This window comes from Erinaceus europaeus, chromosome 2 (genome assembly GCF_950295315.1).
Source record: "Erinaceus europaeus chromosome 2, mEriEur2.1, whole genome shotgun sequence".
Classification (NCBI taxonomy): Eukaryota; Metazoa; Chordata; class Mammalia; order Eulipotyphla; family Erinaceidae; genus Erinaceus; species Erinaceus europaeus.
The window spans coordinates 30,741,242-30,768,199 of NC_080163.1; the positions used below are offsets into that span (position 1 = coordinate 30,741,242).

At 38.7% G+C, this 26,958-nt stretch overlaps 2 protein-coding genes across 2 annotated transcripts in view; both read left to right on the forward strand.

Annotated features, from left to right (window-relative positions):
- MEGF10 (multiple EGF like domains 10) overlaps window positions 1-10,771 on the forward strand; it is a 197,997-nt gene extending 187,226 nt beyond the window's left edge. The window contains exons 22-25 of the mRNA XM_007527819.3: window positions 599-722; window positions 6,877-6,921; window positions 7,745-7,951; window positions 9,231-10,771. Coding sequence (XP_007527881.1) covers window positions 599-722; window positions 6,877-6,921; window positions 7,745-7,951; window positions 9,231-9,418 — 564 coding nt within the window. The 3' untranslated portion in view covers window positions 9,419-10,771. The remainder of the gene's footprint in view (window positions 1-598; window positions 723-6,876; window positions 6,922-7,744; window positions 7,952-9,230) is intronic.
- Window positions 1-26,958, forward strand: part of PRRC1 (proline rich coiled-coil 1) — a 335,161-nt gene that overhangs the window by 230,941 nt on the left and 77,262 nt on the right. The gene's annotated exons all lie outside the window — the stretch shown is intronic.

Consider the following 26,958-nt stretch of genomic DNA (forward strand, 5'->3'; position numbering starts at 1 on the left):
CTTTCCAATTGCACCCAAGTTATATTTCCAATCTCTACCATCTAACTGTTACTCTCTAGTAGAAATAAAAAATCAAACTAATTAAATTAATTCAGTTGCAATTACATTAATGCAGCTGGGTTTTAATTATAGTGCCTCATGGTTAAGCAGCATTTCACACTCTTTGGAGACATTCATATTCTTCATTCCATTTGTTCTCTCATACACATCCAGAGAGGAAGGCAAAGAGGATAAGATTATCCTCCTGTTTATCATTAAGAAAATGGCAAGATCACCAGTGGCTTGTACAAGGCCATATACAGTGTTTGATGAGAGTGGTCAAATGAAGAAATCAAGATTCTCTTTCAACTCAAAGCTCCATGCCTGGCAATCCACATAAAGTCCTACTATCACAGAATGGTCCTGTGAAATAAGAACTGGAGGCAGTGGTGGGGAGACCAAGGGACATGCTTTCCTGTTGCACACCTCATCTCTCAGATCAACGTAATTTAAAGGCCTGTCCTCTCTGCTTTCCATAAACTCACAGATTTGGAATGCGATGTGTGCTACTCTACACGTTTCCTCCTTTTAAATCTTCTATTGTTTATATTCCTAACAGTCAAAAAACAACCAGCTGTTTGTGAATCTGAAAAATGTAAATCCTGGAAAGAGAGGTCCCATGGTGGACTGCACTGGAACGTTGCCAGCAGACTGGAAACATGGCGGCTACCTCAATGAATTTGGCAAGTTCTTCCACTTATGTCTGTGCCAAAGCAATCTACTGCAAATAGGCATCTAAACTCTAAATGGTAACATCCAAGAAAGTGGCTCTGCTAGTCGGCTACAGGTCTGGAACATGTGAGGCCCTGGCTTCAATCCTCAGTACCAGATACCACAGTAGGGTCTCTGGTCTCCTTTTTTCTCATAAACAATGAAATAATTTTAAAATGATAGAATTATAACAAATATAGTAGGCTTTTACTATATATCACCTTCCTGAGTCCTTTGTACAACAGCTCTTAAGTATTTTTATTTCATATAATGATTATTACTGGGATTTAGTGCTTACATGACTGCACTGTTCCAAATAGCCTTTATATTCCTTTTTCTTTCTTTTTGATGGAGGGTGAGGGACACAGAGGAAGAGGGAGACACCTGCAGCACTGCTCCACCGTTCACAAAGTTTCTCCACTATAGGTGGAGACTGGTGGTTTGAACCTAGGTCCTTTGACATGGTGAAGTGTATGCTCTATTGTGTGTGCCATCACCCAATCCCCATCAGAGAGAATTTTAAAAGTTTAAATTACATTAAAAACTTAGTTCAAATGCATACATTGTTTGATATGCAGTAAAACACCATCCAGTACTAATGTAGGAAAAGGTTCTTATTCTGATTTTCCCTAATATAATTTCTCCTTAACTTAAAATACAGTTAGTTATATACAAACTTGTCTACTATCTTGTCATCCTGAGTACCCAGAGACAGACTGCTGGAAATGTAAAATCTTCATTGGAAATTCTGACTCTCATTGGCTTGTTCCCTTCAAGAGTAATTCTCCATTCAATATCCCTTTAAAGTTTTGCACACACACACAAAAGCCTTCTTTTACAAAGAAAAATATAAGGCACTTTAAAGTTGATTAAATGTCTAGGTTGATTTGTTTTTTTATTTTTATTTTGTCACCTTTTAGGGTTCAAAACTCTAGACTGAATTTTCCAAATAGAGTGAGACATAGAGGTAGACAGACTGAGAAGAACAGAAGAGGGAGGAAGTGAGGGAAGGGGGGGGAGAGAGAGAGAGAGAGAGAGAGACAGAAATATGCTGTAGCACCAAAACTTCCCTCAATGTGGTGAGGGCTCATAATCAAACCTGGGTCATGCACACAGCAGAGCAGTGTATTATCCAACTGAGCTTTTTTGCTTGTGAATAGATGCTTAAATTATGGGAAAGTTGTGATAGTGCTTGAAAGAGCATTGAACCTGACAGTAGCTAGGAGTTCAATTCCTACTTCTATTATTTTTAAATTTCATTTTATTGGTGATTTAATAATGATTGACAGGGGGCTGGGTGATGGTGCACCTGGTTGAGCGCACATGTTACAGTGCACAAGGACCCAGGACCAAGCCCCTGGTTCTTACTTGCAGGGGGAAAGCTTTTGCGAGTGGTTGAAGCAGGGCTGAAGGTGTCTCTCTGTCTCTCTCCCCCTCTGTCACCCCCTTCCCTCTTGATTTCTGGCTGTCTCTATCCAATAAATAAAGATAATAAAAAATTAAAGAGATAATGATTGGCAAGATTGTGGAATAATCAGTCCCCACCACCAGAGTTCTGTATCCTATCCCCTACATTGGAAGCTTCCCTATTCTTTATCCCTCTGGAAGGATGGACCAAAGATCTTTATGGGTTACAGAAGGAGGGAGATCTGGCTTCTATAATTGTTTCTACACTGGACTTGAGCATTGGCAGGTTGATCCATACCCCCAGCCTGTTTCTATCTTTTCCTACTGGGGTAGAACTCTTGGGAGGTGGGCTTCCAGGAATCATTAGTGAGATTGTCTGTGTAGGAGAGTCAGGTTGGCATCATGGTAGCATCTGCAACTTGGTGGCTGAAAAGCATTAAGATACAAAGGAGAGGGGGGTTCAGGTGGTAGCTCAGCAGGTTAATCACATGTGGTGCAAAGCACAAGGACTGGCATAAGGATCCTGGTTCAAGCCCCCAGCTCTCCACTTGCAGCTGAACCACTTCACAGGTGGTGAAGCAGGTCTTTGGGTGTCTATCTTTCTCTTGCCCCCTCTGTCTTCCCCTCCTCTCTCCATTTCTCCCTGTCCTATACAACAATGACTACAACAATAAAAGAACAAGGGCAACAAAAGAGAAAAATAAATAAATATTTTTAAAAAGATATAAAGGAGAAAAAATTGTTTAATAATAATGAACCTAAAGGTAAAAATATAGCAGATGAGACTTGGGGTCTTTGTTTTAGAAAAAACTAGAAAGTCTATTTTAAGTACATTCTGATAGGCCCGTGATTATTAATATTTGCCTGGGACTGACATTAACATGCAGGTGGGCTAAAATTATTGTCTAGGAAGATGGTGTCAGACTTGGGAGTAGGACCAGAAAGCTGGATCAGGGCAGAGATCAGGGCAGTCTTGTCAATCATTATCTTTTTAATTTTTTCCCAAATATGGGAAAAGTATATAAATACCATTAACTATAAATCCCATCGAAATCACCTAGGGCCCATATCTATTGATATTTATCACAGGAGCCTATGTAACCTCTGCATCCCTGTTGGTCTGAGCTCACAGTCCATGGTCATAGCTACAAACATTCTAGGCTACACTCATTTCAGGACCAGTCTTCCTCGAATGGCAGAGTATGTTGACCCAGCCTCCCTTCAGAAAGTGGGGCAGTTTCTATTACTGTTAATCTACACTGAGGGCAAGGTCCTGTAGAGGCCCACAAAAGGGTTTATGTTGTTATTCCTGATGGAGATGACCAGTCGAGGCCCATTATATCTATGTGGGAATCCCAAGATTCCCTGACTAGGGCCCCAGATGATGGGTTGACCTGTTAGTGACCAAGAGAGCTTTCATTAGAGTGTGCCAGACTCTTGCCCTTATCCAGATTTTGTAGTTCTTACTTCATCTGACAGGGTTTGACTTAGAGTGATTGGGGGAAGTGAAATAGGAAGTAGGAAAGGAAGCTACCTAGCTCTAAGTAGAAACTATTTGGTGAAGTACCTTACAGTGTCTTTTTTAGGTCTTTCTACTTACATGCTGCACTTACTGAGTCACTACAAACTAGTGTGCGCTTTTACTTTAAGGTATATATTTCCCCTGACCTATGGAGATATGTGCACATGCACCCTATCACATGAGCCCTGGTCTGTATCTAGGTTATGTGGTTTTGTTAGGAAGTATGCCACCCAAAATAAAAGTAAGGAGTCCTATGAGCTAGGAAGGGTCTCACCAGAGTAATGGAATGGGAGGATTGACTTCCCAGGCTTGGCCTCTCTGGACACTGTCCAAAGTGATATATGTCGAGGTGGCACTGGCTGCATTGATTTGGTTCCTGTTTCTGTTATATGACACTAGAATGTCCATTTAGCCCACCACCATTAATTTGCTCTTTTGTGAAATAAGGATGAGAAATTGTTCTGGTTCATTGTGTGAACTAGGTTAAGACAGGCATTTGGAAAGACCTGTCCAGGAACTGGGATAGATAGGAGTTACAAAGAACACTCATTCATGCCCTTGTTCAATAGAATTTTTAGGTCCTCTAAGCCAGTGAAGACAGAATCTGCTGGTGTGATTAGTTTCATAGCCCCCAGAATGCACACTCATTTACTGTTTACTCTATGCTAGTCCTCTCCTTAATCCCTTGTAAAAGACTAGCCACTGCATAGCTAAGACCATGTTCTCATGGTCATTAACAAGGTAATGGGGCATTTTGGAGATGCCCAATAGAATGAGGCAAAGAATAACATAAATAAGCTTTCAAAGGCCGTAGACCCTACCCAACTTTATGGAATCTCTTTCCAAAGTCTGGGGGTCCCCAAGACCAACCTCAGTTCTGACACCATCTGCAAACTTGAGATCACTACAACCATCCTCAGGATCAATCATCTGCTTAACAGGTTCTCAGAAAGCTAGTTGAAAGCTCTTATACTTATGGTTACATTTTATCACAACAACTACAACAAAGGTACAGATTAAAAGTACAAAAGGGAAGAGGCATGCAGACCAGATTCTAATTATCTTTATTATCTTTTTCCGGTGGAATCATGGAAAGTTAAAACTTTCTCTGGAAAAAAATGTAAAATGAGATATGGACAGTATTGCTTGTCAAGTAAATTCACCTCAGTTTTTGCTGGAACTTGGCCACAGAGACATAGTTGATGGCCTATGTGGTGACCTTTACTCTCTGGTTGTTCTGGAACTCAAGCTGATACTAACTGGCCAAACCCTTCCCATAAATTCATTTTGTTAGGCTCTCCAGTGTTGCCCTGGGTTCCCAGGTAAACAACAACACTCTTATCAGGCAGGATATTCCAGATACTTAGAGATCATCCAGGAACCAAAGGCAAATACTAGATTGTTCTTCAACAAGGTTAATTCTTCACTACACAACATATATATATATATATATATATATATATATATATATATATATATGGGGGTATTAATGCTTTACAGTGAAATCATTGACATATGCATACAATTTTATTATGTAATAGACCTGCAAAGTTTTCTTCCTCTCCTCCCTTTTCCTTCTTCCCCAGAGTCCTTCACTTTGGTGCAATCCAGTCCATGTTTCATTTTGTTATCTCCCTGCCTGTTCCTTCAATGCCTTCCTGCATCTGTGCCTTTTCTTTTTCTTTTCTTTTTGACATCTTTCTTTCTTTTTAAATTTTTATTTATAAAATTGAAACACTGACAAGACCATAGGATAAGAGGGGTACCACTCCACACAATTCCTACCACCAGAACTCCATATCCCATCCCCTCCCCTGATAGCTTTCCAACTCTTTAACCTTCTGGGAGTATGGACCCAGGGTCATTATGGGGTACACCTTTTCTACCAGCTGAGAGCTTAGATAGACATGATGACCTAGTTGCCCAAGACTGCCTGAAAGAGGAAAGTGTCCATACTTCTTGTCCTACAGTGACTAATATTAGCTATATACACCTACTTCCTTTAGGAATGTTTCCTTTCTGAACCCACAAAAATGTGTCTTTCTAGAACACTGCCATTAGAACTTGAGTTTAAAATCATCCTAAGACAAGCATGCAGTGTCAGGACATTGTGTCCTTATCATTCTCATATATATTGAATATTCATCACAAATCATTACTCTTTTTTAACCCAAGTTCATAATATTCCTGTAAAAGATCACTAAGGAGTCTTTAGAAAGCTTATAGGTAGGTAAAAGTTTAAAGTAGTATGACACACTTAATAGACTCATTTGAACCCTTCATTTCATGTGACACTTTTGAGTTTGCAAAGCCTTTTCATGTGCTGTATTTCCTTTAATGTTCAGTCAGCCCTGGAATGTTTGGGAGGCATGTTTTGTTTTCCTCATTTAGAGTTAAAAATTGTCACTCAGTGGTGTGGAATTGTACTCCCTGTTATTATTTCGTAAATCATATTAAATCACTAATAAAACTGAACAAATCGACACTCAGTGGGTTGAACATCTTGTACAGTCATGTGACTAATAGACGACGAGATATACATCCTGTGTCTCAGTTCTGGCCCTGCCTGTATTCTTTCCACTAAGCAATTTGAATCATGGATATTGATTCATGTGTGGCTTGAATTCGACCCTGTATTGATAAAATTTTCCCAAAGTCAGTAGACATTTGTGAAATAAGGATGATGATCATGCTCTGATTAACTGTATGAGCAGTAGATAGACTAGAATGCTGTATATGTCATTTATAGTCAATACAGAGACAACTAACTTAAGTGTCCCAGTATAAAGTATTGAAAGCAGTATTCTTGTTAATTCCTGCTATGGGGAGATAGTGACTGCCAAAATACCTCCCTCCATTACCTTGAAATTTTAGAAGAAATTTCTCTTACTTTCAATTCTGAGTATATTTTCTTTTTTTTAATTTTTAAAAATATTTACTTATTTATATATTCCCTTTTGTTGCCTTTGTTGTTTTATTGTTGTTGTAATTATTGATGTCATTGTTGTTGGATAGGACAGAGAGAAATGGAGAGAGAAGGGGAAGATAGAGAGGGGAAGAGAAAGATAGACACCTGCAGAGCTGTTTCACCGCTTGTGAAGTGACTTCCCTATAGGTAGGGAGCTGGGGGCTCAAATTGGGATCCTTATGCTGGTCCTTGTGCTTAATTCTGAGTATATTGTCTTCCTTTGTAATAGGAGCTTTTGGACTTGACAGAAGCTATCTGGGAAAATCTTTGAAAGGTATGGTGAAAATCTGAAAAAAAATACATTTATCAGAATCATTGATTTTTAGTAAAGTTTTTTTTATATCAAAGACAAAAATAATTTAATAAGGAGGAAGTGGAACTGTGATATAAATGTCGAGTTGTTAGTGAGGCAACTTACTCCAACAAACATATATTTGACTAACATCCAGAAAATAATAGTGTATATTGTTAAAGCATAACCCCAAGGGAAACAAAGATTTTTAGCTTGATATAAAAGCACTTCCTATTTCCTCTAGAAGAAATATGGTTTATGAGGAAAGAAAATGTTTCAAAGGGGAGGATAGCAGGGGGGAAATAAGAAAAGATCTGCAAGATTACAAATTAACTCAGGACTGATCTCAGGAAGAATTTGAGTAATAACTTCATGTGCTCAGTACTGAGGTATTAAGGTCTCCTCAAAATTGCAACAGTTTTCTTAACATTATAACGAAACTTCATGTGTATCTTGGGGGAGTGAAGGAGGACACAGGAACATTAAGGCAGCAATAGTTGAGTTCCCGATATTTGATATTTCAGAAACCACTAGTGAAACAAACTGAAATTAATTGTATTTGAGAGTTATAATCAAAACGAAATCAAACTCAAGATGTTTTTAGACTTGTACTTAGAGGTGAACCAAAATTTTTCTATACATGAGTGAGTTTATAGAAACTTCTCTCTAAAACAATTGATAAATGTATATTATTTGGGGCATATATGATTATATAAAACTAGCTAAAGAAAAAGAAATCTGCAAATACACCACTAAGAAAAAAATGTGATTCATAAAATAGCAATTGCTCTCTTTCTTTTCACAGATTTGGGCAAGAATTCTGAGTATAATTCAAGTAATTGTTCCCTAAGCAGTTCCGAAAACCCATATGCCACAATTAAAGACCCACCTGCACTTATCCCCAAAACTTCAGAGTGTGGTTATGTGGAGATGAAGTCACCTGCACGGAGAGATTCCCCATATGCGGAAATCAATAACTCAACATCAGCCAACAAGAATGTCTATGAAGTTGGTGAGTTTTCCCAAGCCAACAACAAACAGAGCACAGAGAAACTATTTTAAGAAATAAGTTTGAAGTCTTTGAGAATGCAGTAGCACTCCATCTAGTCTTTATTGAACACAACAAACTGGGTTTTTTAAGTGGCCTGTTATTTATAGTGATTATATTCATTAGAACCAAAGGATTTTGTTTTCACAGAAAATTCCATTTAGAGAAAATTTAAAATAAGTTTTCTTTATATCTCTCTGCTCAACGATTTGTTGTTTTTTGTAAACATATAGTGAATATTTTAGCACACATGTGGAATGGTGCATGTGTCCTGTTGCTGAGTTAGCAAAACAAAGGGGTCATTGGATCAAACAAGTGGTTCCATTTCATGTTTGCCTTCATTATATCAATACAGCACCTTTTAACAGGAATGATATATTATCTGATATGCTAGTAAAATATGTATATATTGTCTAACATATTAATAAAATTTTTCAGAGGTGAATCTGATAAAAATTAAAACATACAAATTAATAATACTTCAACTTAAAATAAGAGTTACTTTGTCCCTTACAAATACTTTTTGGGACAGTAAAAACATATGAGCAATACCACTGACTATATCACAACACTGTATATTTAATTTTTCTTTCTTTTTCTCAGTATTTGTGATTTAAACTTTAAAATTCTTGACTAAAGATCTTGAACTAGGTTATCTTCAAGGTATATTTTTATTAGTTATTTAATAATAATTTACAAAGTTACAAGATAATAGGGATACAACTCCACACTGGTCCCACCACCACCAGAGTTCTGAATCCCCAATCCCTCCACTGTAAGCTACAGAACCTTAAGGTTGCAGATATGGTCTATCATTTCTACAGCTATATGTCTATATTGGTATGTATTTGCCCATTTATTTGCTATGGTCCCATCTTCTCTTTCTAAATCACACATGCACCTATTATTACATCCAAATGTCTTTCCCTTTTTCCTCTTCTCTCTCTGGGTCCTGATGGAATTGTCCAAGGTATTATAATTATAGATAATGATTTAAATCAAGACCTTATATATATCCCCTTGATATTTTCACCACAATCAATCCAGTGGTGTTCATTCTAAACACCACACATGAGTCAGTGACTCCAACAACCTCTCAACCTCCATATTTTATTTGCATGAAAGTCTCTGGGTTGTTTTATTGTTGTTGTTGTTGTTGTTATGATTTGTTTTGTTGTGCAGGAAACATTGTATTCTATTTTGTTCCACTACTAATAAATTGTGTCTTTGGTTGTTGTAATAGAACCTACAGTGAGTGTTGTCCAAGGAATATTCAGCAATACTGGACATCTTCCCCAGGATCCGTATGACCTCCCAAAGAACAGTCACATTCCTTGTCATTATGACCTGCTGCCAGTCCGAGACAGTTCATCCTCCCCCAAGCAAGAGGATGGTGGCAGCAGCAGCAGCAGCAGCAGTAGCAATGAATGACACCAAAGGATCACTAAAACCCTTTCCTGAACTGCAGTTGGGTTCTTTTCCATCCTCAAATTTGCCACCTTATGTGAATGTTAATCCACTTGGTAGGCAATTATTGGATGTGGACCAGAAAGCTCAAAGCTGGCTGACCATCGGTCCTTTATATACAGGTGGCTTGAAAGGAGATAGTGATACGAATTCTCATTCCTATTTGTGTTAGAATTGGGTCTGTGAAGCATGATTACTGTAAGACCTGGCTAAAAGTATGAACTTGCAGAAACCCTTCAGAGACACAGGTTGCAGTGGACATTGGTACTATTGCTTGAAAAATTAGAACTTAAATATTTTCTTTCTCCATTTGCATTCTAGATCTGTACCTAGGTTTATGCAGTTTACCATAAAATTTCCTTTATGGAAGTGTGAATCGCTCCATATAGAGAAAAATAGAAGCACATTTTTGAGTCTTCATTTTTTTTTGTTTCATCTGAATTAAGAACTGTAGGAATAATATGAATCCAGGCTGAAATATTATGTTAAGTGGAATAACTGGGCAGACCTTGAATAAACCCAATATGTGGATAGCAAATTTAGGTATGAAAACTTTAGACTTTTTTTTAGTATAAAAAATGTACAATTAGAATTATTTTAGAACTATTAGTATTGCAGATATCAATATACAGATGTGCCAAGCAGACATAATTCTTCTCTCTGCTTAATCCGTGTCCCTCTTCAGGTCCACGACGTTACTCTGGTGATTGTATGTATTCCCATCATACAAATTCACCACATATCAGTTACTTCACAAATAAAAAAAAAATGAAATGATTTTATTTTTGACAGACTGGTTTGAATGAATGTGTAATGACTGGAGTGGTTGTAAATTTAAAGTGTAAGGAGACACTTAAATTTTGTATGCTGTTAGAAATACATGCTGTAATATAGAATGAGTGGAAACTTTTTGATTAATTTCTCCCTAGAAATGACCGAAATATTTTTGCCCACAATTTGAGAAATGGGGCACTTTCCTTTTATTCATGGTTGACATAGATAAATTGTGCTTAAGCTGGTCTTTTGCATTGCTAATATGACATGTACCCCATTTTTCATTAATTTGTATTTTCTTTTTTAAGTTGTATATTCTGTGTTTTGTAGTGTTTGGATTGTTAATGAAAAAATATTATATGTTCATCATTTCTTGCTTGTATTCTTGCCACTTATTGCTTCATAAAAATCAATTGTTCCCTTTTTTTTGGAGGGAGATCACATATGTTATTCAAAACTATTGAAATTGGTCACTACTAAAATTACAATAATCATAGGTGAATGTCTTAAGATTAAAATAGAGAAGTTTTTAGTACTTCAAAATGGAGTTCTTTTTGAGTTCCTTGAATCTTTATTAAACTTGACAGATGGTAAGGGCATCAATGCTGATGAATAAGGACTAACTTATGTTATATGGTTGATCTTCCCAACTGGAAACCTTTGGAAAGTAAAGGGGGAGTAGGTGGCAGCACACTTGGTAAAGGGCACACATTACAGTGTGCAAGGACCCATGTTCAAGCCCCTGGTCCCCACTTGCAGAAGGAAAGAAAGCCTTACAAGTGGTGAAGCAGGCCTACAGGTGTCTGTCTCTCTCCCTCTCTGTCTCCTCCTCCCCTCTCAATTTCTCTTGATCTCTATCCAAAAATAAAAAATTAAATTAAACTAAAGAAAGTAAATTAGAGTATTTTTTAATATTTATTTATTTCCTTTTGTTGCCCTTGTTTTATTGTTGTAGTTATTATTATTGATGTTGTCATTGTTGGATAGAACAGAGAGAAATGGAGAGAGGAGGGGAAGACAGAGGGGGGAGAGAAGGACAGACACCTGCAGCCTTGCTTCACTGCCTGTGCGACTGCCCTACAGGTGGGGAGCCTGGGGTTCTAACCGGGATCCTTAAACCGGTCCTTGCCGCTTTGTGTCACATGTGCTTAACCCTCTGCGCTACCACCCGACTCCCTAAATTAAAGAATTTTTAAAACAATCTGCAATAGACTTACACCTGGACTGCTCCCTGCACTTGGAATAAGTGCTTATCCTGTGCATACTTATCACACATACTTACCCTGAGGTAGTTATCGCATGAGAATGTTGATATGATATGTAAAAGCCAGTTTTTCTTTCTTTAAACTACCAGAGCAAGTTCAAAGGCTAACAAGCTGAATGAGAACTCAGCAAAAGAAAATAGCACTCTTCCACCTTGTGAAGAATGAAACCAGACATAATTAATGTCCTTCTCAATGAGTCTACTAACATAGATATTCCGCACCCATTCAGACTGTAATGTGCCTAAGACAAACTTGCCAGTTATTGAGTTGGTTGTAGTCAATGATTTCCTGTAACGTGCCTGAAATTTTGATGGTAGTTTGGCCCCCTAGAGGATAGAACAGACACATATGCTCCTGTGAATAAATGTTTCTTAAAAAGTACCACAAAATTAACTCAAGGGAGTGTGAAATTGTATGGGATGTAATTTATTTTTTATTAGTGGTAGTACTTTTCATTTGCTAGGACAGAGAGAAACTGAGAATGGAGGGGAAGATAGAGGGAGAGAAACCTAGACACTTGTAGACCTGCTTCGCCACTTGTGAGGCTTTCCCTCTGTGGGTAGGGGAGCCAGGACCTGGAACCCAGGTCCTTGAGCAGGGTACTAGTGCTTCCTACTACCTTAACCCGGTGCGCCACTGCCTAGCCCCCATGGGACACAATTTAGAAACTATTTATTTAATCAGTTAACGACTGACCCTTGACTTTAGGGTGTAGACATCTATTGAGACACCTGTGAACAATTTCCAGGAGTCCTTTTGGAAAAGGGGGAAAGTACACTTCCCCTCTATTTTCCCCCCTTTTAAATTTTTTGTTTCTACCAGTGTTATTTCTGGAGTTCAATGTCTCCATAATAAATCTACTTCTCCCAGCAGCTGGCTGTATTCCCCCCTACCATCTTTTTTTTTTTTTTTGTATTTGATAGAACAGAGAGAAATTTAGAGGGGGTGGGGACAAAAAGGGAGAGAAAAGACCTTCTTCACCATTTACGAAGCTTCCACATCCCCCACCCCCACTGACAGGGGGGACTTGAACCAGGGTTTTCCCTGATGGTAATGTGTGCACTCAACTCAGTATGCCACCACCCAGGTCCTCCCTCTTCTTTTATAAGGACCTTTTTTGCCAGGCTCCATGGTAAGTTGGTATTTCCCCTTTACTACCTAGAGACAGCTTTAAAGAAAAGCACCTGTGTCTTCTCTAGCTCCACTATTAAAATGGAAAGCGGCTTAACAAAGGGAACACCGCTTAACTAGAAAACTTGGGCATTAGATGTGGTCTCCCATTGTCTTTCCTGTGTTTTCTTCCTAAGGATTCAGTTGCTCAGCATAGTCACAGTCTTAAAGTGACATTTGTATCTTAAGTGATAACTTCCTATCCAGAGTTCATTCAGTATTTTTCAAGCATCAAAACACATAGCATACTAAATATTGTAAAAACCATATGTGATATTTGAAAAGGAAAACCCGAGAAGTAAAATTTTTCTAGATAGACTTTTAAATTTTATTTATTTTTACTTTTATTGATAGAAACAGAACTTGAGAAGGCAAAGGGAGTGGGCTGGGGAAACATCGTAACGGTTCTGCAAAAGACTTTTGTGCCTGAGGCTCTGAGAAGGCAAAGGGGAGACAGGGAGAAAGAGAGATACCAGCAGCACTATTTCACTTGTGAAACTTTTCCTTTACAGGTGGGGCTTAGGAGTTTGAACCCAGATCCCCAGATCTGTGTGCATGGTAACATGTATTCTCAACCAGATATGCCACCACCTGGCCCTTAGAGAGTTTAGTAGAGAAGAGAAATATTCATAGTATTGTCAAAAGAAAAAGGAAAAGAACCTGAAAACATTTTCTCTGTGAAATCACCTTTTAGAATTTTTCCAAATATGTCAAATTGAATCAGATGGTAATGTTACTCTCTATATAATATGATTCTGATTTCTTGCTCCTTGGACCCATATTAACACTAAGTTGACAGCTTAAAAACATTATCTTTCACATATTCTATAGAGATCAAAGTGGTAGATATGTTTGATGATACTTAACAAAAGATATCCAGGTAGGAATGGCATCCAACCTATAATGTTATTTTTGTCTCCCAAAGGTTGAAGTACTAGGAAATTTATAAACTCTCCATACTTGCATCTAAGTACATTAAAGCTGGCTCATGTGATCACTCATGTTTGCGTTAGTACAGAAACAGTATTTGTTGTTGGTTATACCATAAGTCATATTTCACAATTATTGACGATGCTTGATATAAATTCCTCTCCCATGCCATAGTCGTAGTCCTAATGTAAACAGAGTTTATTGTGTTTAGCTTTATCTCTATGGAAAATAATATGCACCAATTTCAGGAAAAAGTCATGCAACTTTATAGTAGGGCTGTTATAATCTGCCTCAACCAAATCTATTAGCATTAATTATGTTTTGTGAACAATGCAAATAAATTCATAAAAATATTGTATTCTTCACTCTAAAGAATGGCCATAGTAGTTGTTGATTATTGGAATTTTTAAACCATAAATATTGCAAAAGTTATACTGGAATATCACAGTACCCCTTAAAGTTCATGTTACTATTAGAAGTCCATTTAATGGTTAAAATAAGATGAAATCTCGAAAAATGTGTTTATGTTTTTTAAATATTAAATTTTCCACCTCTGAGTAACATGTCTTATTATTCAAATCAAATACTTCAGAGATATTTTTGGTTTCAATGGCCTTTGCTCTTGAAATGTATATAGGTAAGCAAATGTAAATCACATGGTATGGATGGGTACTTACTGAGATGTGCAGCAAAACACTCTTTTAACTTTCTGTTACTATTATTGTCCTAACACTGGGTCTGTTTACTCTAGCTCATATTTAATCTAGGCTTCATTTTGATATGAATAGATCACACTATATATTTTTAAATGAAAAAAATCAAAGTAGACTAGAGTTTCTTGACTGTAGAAAATCAGTGTTAAAATATCTCTATTTTCCAAAGATGATAAACTTTCATCACTATTAGCCTACATTGTCATTTATATCACCAAATGAGTTTATAGGTTAACACAATAAACTTTTTAATACAAAATTTAAGTAGTGTCTATTTCTATGTCCGAGAAATGCAAACTCATTATTTAGTTAGAGATGTGAGGAGCTATGTGACTTTGGTAAGTGACTTAACTTCTTTTTTTATATATATAATTTTTATTTATAAAAAGGAAACACTGACAAAAACCATAGGATAAGAGGTATACAACTCCACACAATTCCCACTACCAGAACTCATTAGTTAGATATGTGAGGAGTTATGTGACTTTGGTAAGTGACTTAACTTCTTAAGACCTCAGTATCTATTTTGAAGTAGTTGGGGAATAATAGCTGCTATTTCATTGGGTTTTGTAAGTATTTAGTATCTTAATACATACAAAATTCTGCAGTGCTTGACACATAGTAGATAGCTGGCAACTGATACCTATCATAACTATTATGAAAAATTAGCTAATAATATGAGCCACTTCACAATAATCAGGTGAATGATGAAGCAGATAAATCAGAAGAGAGCATTTAATGAATATTATAAAAGCTATACACCCAGGTGACCACATTCCATACATATTTTATTTCTAGAGTACTTCATAAGTTAGGGAAAGCAATAATAATAATATTGCCTTTTCTTCTAGTAGCACGTTGCCTTCCAAAAAAAAAATTGAGAATGCCTTTAAAATGCTGAGGTGTGGGACTTCTGGGAGCCTCACATTCCTACATGAGAGAATATGGTCATCTAACCATACCTGGGCTGATCTTGGCATCCTGAATAAGTTCCACTACAGTGAGACATCAAGATGTTGTACAATGGTGCATATGGATGTTGGAGTTTGAGGAAGGAAATATGTTTAAATGTAACTTGCTGGGAATGGACTATACAGAGGATATTTGGGGAGAGCCAGCTGACCTAGGAGACACACAAAGAAAGTTAGGGAAGAAGGTCTCTGCTATTTGAATTACATCATAATGACAAAAGCTAACTCTCTCTTGGATGGATTATTTTCATTATTGAAGCGTGGAAGAGGGGCAAGGTGATGTAGGGGGTCCAAGAAAGGCTAGTTCTGTCAAATGAGTGAACTCTAAGTCAAAAACTCCCTTTGGTCTGAGTTGAAAACTCTCTTTCTCACAGGCTCAGACTTAAATCAGGCAGAAGAGAATGTACAGTCCAATGCACCTGAGAGGAAAAATGCCTTGTAGAATCCTCCCTGTGGAGCCATCTGTGTGGTCTGCTTTATCGTAGCACTCTGAGCACTATAATTCTCTACACAGACCCATGCTACCTCTTCCCCTGGTCTCAGCCCAGTGCTGTGTGGGGTCAGTGCTTAACAATTAGCACTCTACATTGGTTTGTAGAACTTTCCTGTTTTTGTGATGTAAATACTCCCATGGCCAATCTTGTTTAGTTTTTAAGGAGCATGTTAAGGATTGAGCCCAAAGCCACATACATGGGTGAGTTTTGAAAGGCATGTGTTTTACTACTGACTGAGCTATATCCCATTCCCCACAATAGTCAATTTGAAGCTCCCAGGATGACACCACTGAGTGAAGAGTTAAGAAGAGATGCTTTAATGTATTTTCTTTATTGTGATTAGTTAAAAGATTGTAGGATCACAATGTATAGTTTCACACCATAACCACCGTTAGAGTTCTATACCCCCACCCTCCTATCTCCTAAAGATAATTACTATAGTTTTCACAAGTCTTACAGTTTGCTTCCTTTTTTTTTCAAGTTCATGTCTATCAGTTCTTGAGATTTCCACATAGGAGTGAAAGCATCTGGTATTGTCATTCATCTCCTTATTTCACTAAGCAAAATAACCTCCAGTTCCATCTATTTTGTCCCAAATGACACAATATCATGCTTTTTTTAATTGCAGAGTAGTACTCCACAAAGTATTTATCCCATAACTTCTTTAGACAGTTGCCTGCTGATGGGCATCTAGGCTTCTTCCACTCTTTTGCTGTTGCTACTAATGCAGCTATGACCATCAGGGTACAAATCTCCCATTGAATTAGTTTTTTAGTATCTTTTGGATAAATGCTCAAGATTAGTATCAATGAATCATAAGGTAATTTCATTTTTATTTGAGGACTGTCCAACAGACTTTCAAATGGGATATACAAGTTTACATTCCCATCAGCAGTGAAGCAGAGTTCATTTTTCTCCACAACCTCTCCAACCCTTGTCACTTTTTCTCTCGGGTGTGAGACAGTATCTCAGTGGAGTCTGAATTTGCATTTTTCTAATGGTGAGTGAAATGAACCATTTTTTCATGTGTCTGTGGGTCATGTGTATCAGGAAGATGCTTTATGGCCCCTGACTGTATAATAATTCCACAGTGCAAGCATGATAAATGTAAATAACCACTGCTGGGGCTCATACAGAGTGACTCTCAGCCAAGAAGGTAAACTACCAGTTCTCCCTCCCTAGCTTGAGGACTCAGAGATATATACAAGTGACACTGGGGAGAATTAGAACACTCTCATTTATTGGAAGGTGGGCTTGGGTTTAAATAGGGATTCAGACAAAGAAAATTTTTCAAATATGTCAGAAATTACAGGTTTCTTAAAGGTCAGCTTGCCCCTATGGTAGGGGGCTAGTATGACAAGAATTAATGCGTTACATAAAGGTCAAGACAATTATTCTCCGTGATGCAAAGAGGCTAATTATCTAAAGGCATTTGATAGAAGCATAGGGGTTAAACCAGCAGGGTGAGATAGAGAGAAGATAAACAAGACTTGATGTAAATCATCATATCAAAGGATTTAAGGAAATAGTGTTTGGGAGGCTTCACTAACTGATGTCAGGGAGGTGTTTGATGGAGTATGTTCTCTTTAGTGATCAAAAGTGAGGTGGTTATGTGAACTCTGGGTGACTATATGAACTTTGAATGAACCTTAAAGCAGGCAGCCATGTGGCCTGCAGTTAGCAGGGATAAACAGTGAGATCTCTGTGGGCTTGAGAGTCTGATAAGGGGAAACTGAGTCTGAGAGACTGTTTTTCCCCTTTTCTCATCTCTGTGAGAGAGGCTAACAAGGGGGGGTGTCTTTCCCAGACCTCCATCCAGGGATGGGGGGAGTGTTCCCTAAGTTCTACCAAGCTTACACATAGTCCCACAGACCACAAAGGCTTCATTTATGGTAAAAAATAGTAAAACTATCAAGATTACTAGATGTTGAGTATTTATTACTTATTAAAGTATAACTTACTGAATTGTGAAGTTATATACTTTAATTTCAGTAATGACTGTATTTGACACAAAATTTAATAGCTCGTTCTCATAAGATATATGAGGCTGCTCTAGCCCTTCACTAGAATAATGTGTTTGGTTTTTGTTAGTCCAAGAATGGGGGACGTTGATCTCCACCCAACACACTAGAATTAACTCATATGATATAGGAGGTGAAAGAACTCAGAACACATTTTTGCTGACCTTTACATTTTATATTTAAAAAAGACCTAAGGGAGTCAGGCGGTAGGGCAGCAGGTTAAGTGCATGTGGTGCAAGGGGCAAGGACTGGCATAAGGATCCCAGTTCAAGCCCCCGGCTCCCCACCTGCAGGGGAGTCACTTCACAGACTGAAGCAGGTCTGCAGGTGTCTGTCTTTCTCTCCCCCTGTCTTCCCCTCCACTCTCCATTTCTCTCTGTCCTATATAACAATGATGATATAAGTAACAATAACAGTAATAACTACTACAACAATAATAAAGCAAGGGAAACAAAAGGGAAAATAAATATTTAAAAAATTAAAAATCCCTAAGATTTATATATTCATCCACATTCATATAAGCACTTACAGAAAGTGCCACAAGCTAGGGGTCCTCAAATATATATATTTCTATTGATAATGGGAACTAAATGTCTTCCTTTACTTTTCTATCATTTTATTGGGGGGGTTATTGGTTTACAGTACAGTTGTTCATACATGGGTACAATTTCTCACTCCTTGTGATAAGTGTCTACAAGATATTCTCATTCTAACCTCCAACTTGAGTCCTTTCTACCACCATGCATTAGGACCCCCAAAATAACTCTCCCCCTCACCCACCCACTCTCCAGTCCATTGCTATCCCTCCTTCCCCAACATCCTTTGTTTTGGTGTGATATTAACAAAACCCAATTCAAGTTTAACTCTGTGTTTACCCTCTCTGTTCTTATTTCTTAAGTTCTGCCTCTGAGTGACATCATCCTGCTGTGCAGATGTCTCCCCAAGGTCCTACCACCCTATACAGGGTAATATGGTACTTTCAAGGCTTTCCTCAACCAATAATGTCCCAACACGTCACTCCACTCCCACTCCGGGGTATTGACCTAAAAAGTCCGCCTACTCTCCCTCCCCTGGTGGTGAGGTAGGAGGACACAGCCATTTTTTTGGCTGGCTCCACGTGGCCTGAACCACCCGTCTGACCCAACAATAAAGATTTGTGTTCCCTCTGCGCTTGGATTCTCTCTCCTTCGCATCCCGCCACCGCCTCAAGCAACATCATCCAGTATTCATCCTTCTCTTTCTGGCTTATCTCACTTAATTTGATTCCTTCTTGCTCCATCCAATATGAGGCATAGGAGATAACATCATCATTTCTAACAGCTGAGTTTCATTTTGTTTATGTTAAGCCTATCAGGTCTGTGAAGTGGGTGGGAGCTCGGTAGGGAGGGCTCCTGTGACCAGGTTCATCTGCCTGCTGGTTCTAGCTGACTCTTTTCAGGAGGTCGGGAGATTTTGGCTGGGCCAGGCCTGTACTGTTCAGTTTTGGGTGGGTGTGGGTTGGAGGAAGGAGTCCTATCAGAGCTTTATTTTGAAGACAGTTTTATCTAAGTAACAATGAACAGAAAGCACAGTGCTCCCATTTACTCTCTCCTTCAGCACCCCTGACCCCACTATTGACATCCTGTACCAAAAAATGGCATCTATTGTAATCTGGATACAAAAATCACATGGACACATCATTATGACTCAAAATCTCTGTGTGATATTATTGCTATATTTCACCAGAATTATTGTTGGGTCTCAGTACCTGTATTGTGGAATCTATGACTCCTGGTGACTATTTTTATCTCTTCCTTTCTCTTCCTTCATTTCTTTCATCCTTTCTCCCTTCTTTCTTTCCTTCCTTCCCTTCTCTGTTCCTCCCTCACTTCTTCACTCCCACCTTTCCTCTTTCCTTTCTTTCTTTCTTTCTTTCTTTCTTTCTTTCTTTCTTTCTTTCTTTCTTTTTTCTTCCTTCCTTCCTTCCTATCATTCTTTCTTTCTGACAGAAAGAAACTGAGAGGGAAGGGAAGCTAGAAAGGGAGACAGAGAGATACCTATAGCCCTGCTTCAATTCCCATGAAGCACTTGCAAGTGGGGACCAGGGGCTTGAATCCAGGTTCTTGCACATGGTAATATGTGAGCTCAACTGGGTGAGCCACAACCTTACCCCCAAGTCTATATTTTACTGGAGCTAATTCTAAAATGTAAAATGCAACTGTGTGTCCCAATTATAAGGCTCAAAATATTTATATAGTCATTAAAAAATGTAATCAGACATTCTTTAACTTCTTTATTCAAGACTGCTCTTATTCACTTGTAAGAGTATAGAATCAAACTGCCCAAATCTTCACCTCTTTCTTTCCTTCTGTTTTTTTCATCTAGACATGTATGTAATAGTGGCTGAATCCTCCCCTCTCAATACACTGACAGATAATAAATCACTGTACTTTAAGCAATAAATCATTTAACTTATCCCTGATCAAGGCATTCTAGTAGTTGCATAAACTGTTAAGTTAAATAAATAGGATAAATAGGAGTGAGGCACTGTTATTAACCTGCTATTTCTTTGGAATTATTGTGGGGTACCTTGTTCAGAAGTTCCATTACTTTGCTATCACTCAGCTTTTGCTGTCAGGGAAGGTTTTGCCCAGATTTGGCATCGTATTTGATCTATCCTAACTTTTTGAAAGAGTGTTTCCAAGGATTAAATGAAATGGAATATGGTCATTTATCACTTTTGAAAGCTAAAGTTTTTTTTACAGTCCTTTCAGCACATCAATGGGATGGGATAGGTTTTTTTTTTTTTTTTTTTTTTCACAACTAGTCCACAGCTCAAATCTCACATAGGAATGTTATACATTATCATGCTCACACTGATACAATGTCCCATGCCTTTGCTTTTTTTTTTTCTTAGAACTTTTTTTTTTGAGGCATCCAATATGAAATACAGAAAGCTCAAGTTCATGATAATTTGGCAGTTTCCCTTGTAGAACTCTAGAGTCTCAGAGATCAAAGCTCAGTCAAAAACCAAATGTGTTAAGCAAGAAATAGAATTCTGCCTTGCTATAAACTTAAGATTACAAATCCTTCCAAGCTTGAAATGGAGAACACAAGCCCTTACCTTAATATTTGCATCACAAATTTTATGATATTTCATCATAAGTAAAAAGTTTTGTACCCAATCAGAGGAGAAACTCACCATGAGTTAATCCATTTTGAAAAGATTATTCTAAGAAAATCTAGTAAGTTTTCTCTAAGCAACAAACATTCCAATAGGTGGCTGTCTAGAGAAAACCCCAGAGAAGTCAACGATATTTTGACATGAGTTTGAGTGCAGTTCAAATCTGGAATGGATTATAATAATGATATAGTTTGATCTAAAGAATTTCTTAGGTGTTTAGTCTTATGAGAATTGCAAGTTTTTAATAAAGAAGAATCAATTTGAAAGTTTCTAGTAGTAGGTGTTTTTCTTTTTCTTTCTTCTCCTTTTTCTTAGAAACAAGGGTTAGAGTCTGTATTTTTCAGCAGCTGTCTTACTGTGTTAGAATAATATAAAAACATAACATTCATCTGCAAAACTACTAGTCTGTTTTCATATGAGAAAAATAATCCAATTACACTGGATGTAGATGTTTCCATTTACTAGTGATTTAATAAAGATTGAGAGATTTTCTAAAAGAGTCTTAGAGACACTAATTTCATGGACTGGACAAAGAATTTTTGTTTTGTTTTTTATTTCTTTATTGGTAGGATTAACTGTTTATAGTCAACAGTAAAATACAGTAGCTTGGGATCAACAATGGTAGGGAATGTTCCATTCTCCAAAGGGAGTTTGGACAACATACTCTACCTACCACCTGAGAAAAATGGGTCCTGAAATTAGTGCAGCCTGGAATGTTCCTAGCCGTGACCACAGAATGAGAGCTCAGACCTACAGGGATGCAGAGGTTACATAGGTACCTGTGTTGAATCTGTGGGCCCCAGATCAAATTGATGAGGGTTAAAGTTAAAAATATTTATATATTTTGCCCATAAATTTGGGAGCTACTCTCTTCCCTGGTCCAGCTTTCTGGTCCTTCTTCCAACTATGACACTGTCTTCCCAGACAATAACCTGGGTCCACCTGCATATTAGATGTCAGGCTCAGGCAAAAACTAGTAAAGCCATGGGCCCCTTAGAATATACCTAAAACAGACCTACTGGCTTTTTGCAAAATAAAGATAATAAAAATTTAAAAATAGGGAGTTGGGCTGTAGTGCAGCAGCTTCTTTCCCCCTCTCTATCTTCCCCTCCTCTCTCCACTTCTCTGTTCTATCCAACAACAATGACATCAATAACAACAACAATAATAACTACAACAATAAAACAAGGGCAACAAAAGGGAATAAATAAATATTTAAAAATTAAAAAATAAATAAAAGGGACTTTGGCTACAGGGCGTAAAGGACATGTCTGTGGGATGGCTGGGAGCAGATTTAAACAGTCAAAGCTTTATTAGGGTGGTACAATGGTATGAAATATATTTTAGGTAATGCAAAATAAGCAGTTATCAGCAGGGGTTAAGAACACACTAGCTGCATAAAGTTTGTGAAGTTCAGCCCCACGAGATAAACAATTATCAGCAGAAATATAGGTTACTCATGGCTGTAGAGGAGAGTCTAGAGTTTACCAGCTAGCTGAGTTACACGTATTCAGTTCCCAGAAGAGACAGCTATGGCAGGTACCTCCAGCACCCTCTGGCGAGATGCATCTGAGCAGGAGAAGCCGAGCCAAAGAGGCTGGACTTCTGGCTGGATGATCTTAAATCTGTTCAGATTCATCCACAGTTCATCCACTCACAGTCCATTGTGCTTTACGCAGATCGTTGTATGCTCCGTCACCAGGCTGACATCAGCCGTGTGCTGTGGTCCAACTTCCTATCATTGGCCAGTATATATATATTGCCTCTAGGGTTGTTGCTCGGGCTCAGTGCCTGCACCATGAATCCACTGCTCCTGGAGGCCATTTTTTCCCCCTTTTGTTGCCCTTGTTGTTGTAGTCTTGTGTGGTCATTATTATTGTTGTTGATGTCATTCATTGTTGGATAGGACAGTGAGAATTCGAGAGAGGAGGGGAAGACAGAGAAGTGGAGAGAAAGATAGACACCTGCAGACCTGCTTCACTGCCTGTGAAACGACTCCCCTGCAGGTGGGGAGCTGGGGGCTCAAACCGGGATCCTTATGCCACTACTTGCATTTTGCGCCATGTGAGAGTCACCTGCTACCGCCCAACTCCTGACATTTATATATATATTTTATGAAAGAAATAAAGACAGAGAGGTGGAGAGACAGGGAAGAGAGACAGGAGAGAGAAAGTTGGAAGAAAGTGATGGAGAAGAAAGATGGGAAGGGAGAAGTGGGTGGGAAAGATGGGGCAGAAGGGAAAGAGATAGGGGAGAGTGGGAAGGTCAGAGAGACAAGGAAACAGAGAGAGAGAAGGCAGAGAGAGATCAGAGTATCATTGAGCTCTGGCATATGTTGAGCTGGGGGATTATATCTGGGACTTCATGCAACAAAGTCTTTGCCCTATCACTGAGTTATCTCTCCTGTATAAATAATATTTTCAATACAAGCAGTCATTGTATTCCCAAGAAAACCCCACATAATCATCAGGTGTTACCATTTTTATAAATTGCTAGATTCAACTAGCTAGCAATATGTTGAGTATTTTTTGACAAGTGTTTATAAGAAACCTGTAGTTCTTATAGTGTCTTTTTCTGTTTTTCACATGCTTTCACAGGTGGTGATCTGCCTTAACTCTTGTCTGCTGCCTTTTTTTTTTTACTGTATATTTTATTTTATTTTACTGCCTCCATAGTTACTGCTGGGGCTCGGTGCCTGCACTATGAATCCACTGCCATTTTTCCCATTTTGTTGCCCTTGTTGTAGTTGTTATAGCTATTGTAGGATAGGACAGAGAGATATTGAGAGAAAAGGGGAAGACAGAGAGGAGGAAAGACAGACACCTGTAGACCTGCATCACCACTTGCAAAACGATCCCCCTGCAGGTGGGGAGTTGGGAGGCTCGAACCAGGATCCTTCCACCAGCCCTTGTGCTTTGCACCATATGCACTTAACCCACTGAGCTACCACCCAGCTTCCCTCTGCTGCTTTCTTTAAATCAGCACCAGGGCCTCACTACCCTTGGCTGATTTTTTATTTCAGAGAGACAGATATAGGGAGAGAGTGAGATAATCCACAGCACCGAATCTCCCCTCCACCTCCCAGTGTGGTGGGGATCAGACCTTCTTCCAGGTGAGGTGTCTTACCTGCTAAGTTTTACTTTTATTTATTTTTTATTTTTTTGTCTCCAGGGTTTCTTCTGGGGGCTCAATACCTGTACTGTGACTCCACTGCTCCTGGAGGCCATTGTTTCCATTTTATTGGAGAGGAGTGAGAGAAATTGAGAGAGGAAAAGGAGGTAAGGAGGGAAAGAGAGAGACACTTGCAGACTTGCTTTGTGGCTTATGAAGCACCCCCTGAAGGTGGGGAGGCAGGGGCTTGAACCCCAGGTCTTGTGTGGGTCCTTGTGCTTAGTGTTATGTGCGCTTAACCACGTAAAACACTATTGATTTACAGATGAAAACAAGTGACTAGTAGATTTCTGTCCCACACGATGCTAATTTTCTTATTGAAAAATTTCAGAGATTGGCAGAAGATTAAGTAGAATTGAATGACCAGTGAGAGATGCCAACTTGTAGACAATGCATTTAATGAAAAATGCCAGGTTCTGTACCTCTTTCCTCAGGATTCCCTTATTAGAAAGTCAAATACCTTAAGCAAGATTTCTTTCAAAACCTCCTACTGGTTCCTAGGAGCATTCACAATTAATGAGGAGTTAGCTGACCACAAAAAAAAAAAAAAATTTGGGATGAATTTAGAGCAGAGTAATTAGAGTGGGTCCCTGTTTGCTTATAGTGGCAAAGTATGTGGGTCTTTGATCAGGCAGAAAAGACATTTGAGACTTAAAGGAAGGCTTTCTTTGTTGTTGTTGTGGCTGCACCGCGGAGAAGAGAGAGGAAGTCCAGAGCAAGAGGGGTACACAAATCTTTATTATAGGATGGGGGGGTGGCTCAGGCCACATGGAGTCAGCCGACAATGGCCGTCCCCACTACCTGACCAAGGGGCGAAAGAAGGGAGAAAGATATGAGAGAGCCGAAGGAGCTCAGAGAGAGAGGGGGAGCCGAGAGCCCAGAGAGAGCGAGGGGGGGGGGTGAGGGGACTTTTATTGGGCGACAACCAGGGGTGAAGTGTGGGGCCAGGATTGGTTGAAGGGGGCACTGCTAGGATTTCGTGGGGCGTGGTAAAACCTGGGGGCAGAGACTGCATCAGAATGATTCCTCAGCATCATTTCCTCCTTTCCCTTTATATCTAAATGGACACAGTAAAGAAAAATGGAATGGAGCAGGCTTAAATGTTATTAAAGAGTGCCATGCTCAGATGGGAAGATGTAGGACTTTCTGTGGAGGAGGGAAGGCTTAAATGGCTGCCAACCTTGTGAGATTTATGTGTCCTCCTGTGCTCAACCCCTCTTTAGAGAGAGAGACTTACCTGGAGGGACTCATCTCATAGGTTTAAGAGCAGCCTGCTCAACCATCTCTTCACAATATCTCCACATCTTTTCTATCTTTCTATCTAGTAATAGCATAACATGGTTCAAAGTCTGTAAAAGACTATCATGGAGCAGAAACCTTTTGGGCATAAACCTAATGATATAACAAAACAGGAAGGGACAAGTAGAGGAGTAGTAAAAGCCAGTGTGAAGTGAAGGCAAGGATTGGTGTGTGTAAAGGAACGTTCCCTGCTTGGGGGGGGAGGGGCAAGGGTACATAATGAGGGGGAGGCGGGAGGGCATGACCCACCAAACAGAGGGGCTATTTGGCATTGTATAGTCCTCAAGGCAACAGTCTGTAAAGTCTATGAACTGCTCAGGATCAGTCTATGAAAAACCAGCAGCGTGAAAGGAAATAAGCTGCTTTAAAATTGTGTAAAATGTCTATAGGGTATGCCAGAAAGTCTGATACAAGTCTCAGTCCAAAGTAGATGGCTAGGGGAAGAATTGGCAGAGGATGAGACGCTGCATGAGGGAGGTCAGCCGCTGGAATTCTGCTTTTCTGTAGATAGCCAGCTGGAACCAACAACACGTGACAGGCAAATCAGAAGCAGGAACGGCAAACAGGCATTAAGAAAGTTCTGTCCTTGGAGTCTGTGTATCAGGTTCTTCAGATCGCGTTAAGTGACATCTAGGGTTTCAGGAGGTGTGCCACTGTAGTTGTGCCATCTAGTGGGTGATGTCTGGGTGTGCAGGGGTTCAGATGGTTTTTCCGGGATTCCTGTGAAAGAAACACAAACAATCTGCTTCTCGTGGTTAATTTGAACTTGTAACAAGTTATAGGTTTGTTATAGTTGATACCTCGATGATTATAATTGGTTTAAATCTCTTTATGATTTTATTTAAAGGTCTTCTAATGTGACCTCCTGTAGCAGTCTCTACCGCAGGATCTTGAGACCAATTTTAGCTAAAATATGTATTTTAAACAGACTCAAATTGCTTAGAGAGTTAATGCATTTTCGTGACAATGATTTTAACATTTACAGTGCCAGGTTGATGCCAGATCTGTTGTGGATTAATTTCCACAAGATAGTATACAAGGCACCTTTGGGGGCCCTCCAAGGGTGTCCTGTATATAAAATTTATATATTTTAGTTTTGGGAATGTATAGTCACGTTAAACATTTAGAGTTTTACCTTGGTTAGTTACCTTAGCAAATTAATTTTTACCTTGTCTGGTAATAATGTAGCTGTAGGGTTACACTTTTGAGTGTTACCAAACTTGAGACACACCCATAAACATTTAGTTATAACACACTGGAGGAAAAAGAACTTTTGTTATAAAAACATATAATTTTAAAAACAAATTTATATCTGTCATTAGTCACACAGTTTAAGACTAAACACTTACATATATACCAAAAACTATATATAAAAATCAAAAGAGGGAGAAAAACAAAAATTTTGGAATGTTTCTGGACGTCTCCAGAAACTTTGACTGCGTCCAGCATTTTTTTTTCTCATATATATATTTTTTTATTTAAGAAAGGATTAATTAACAAAACCATAGGGTAGGAGGGGTACAACTCCACACA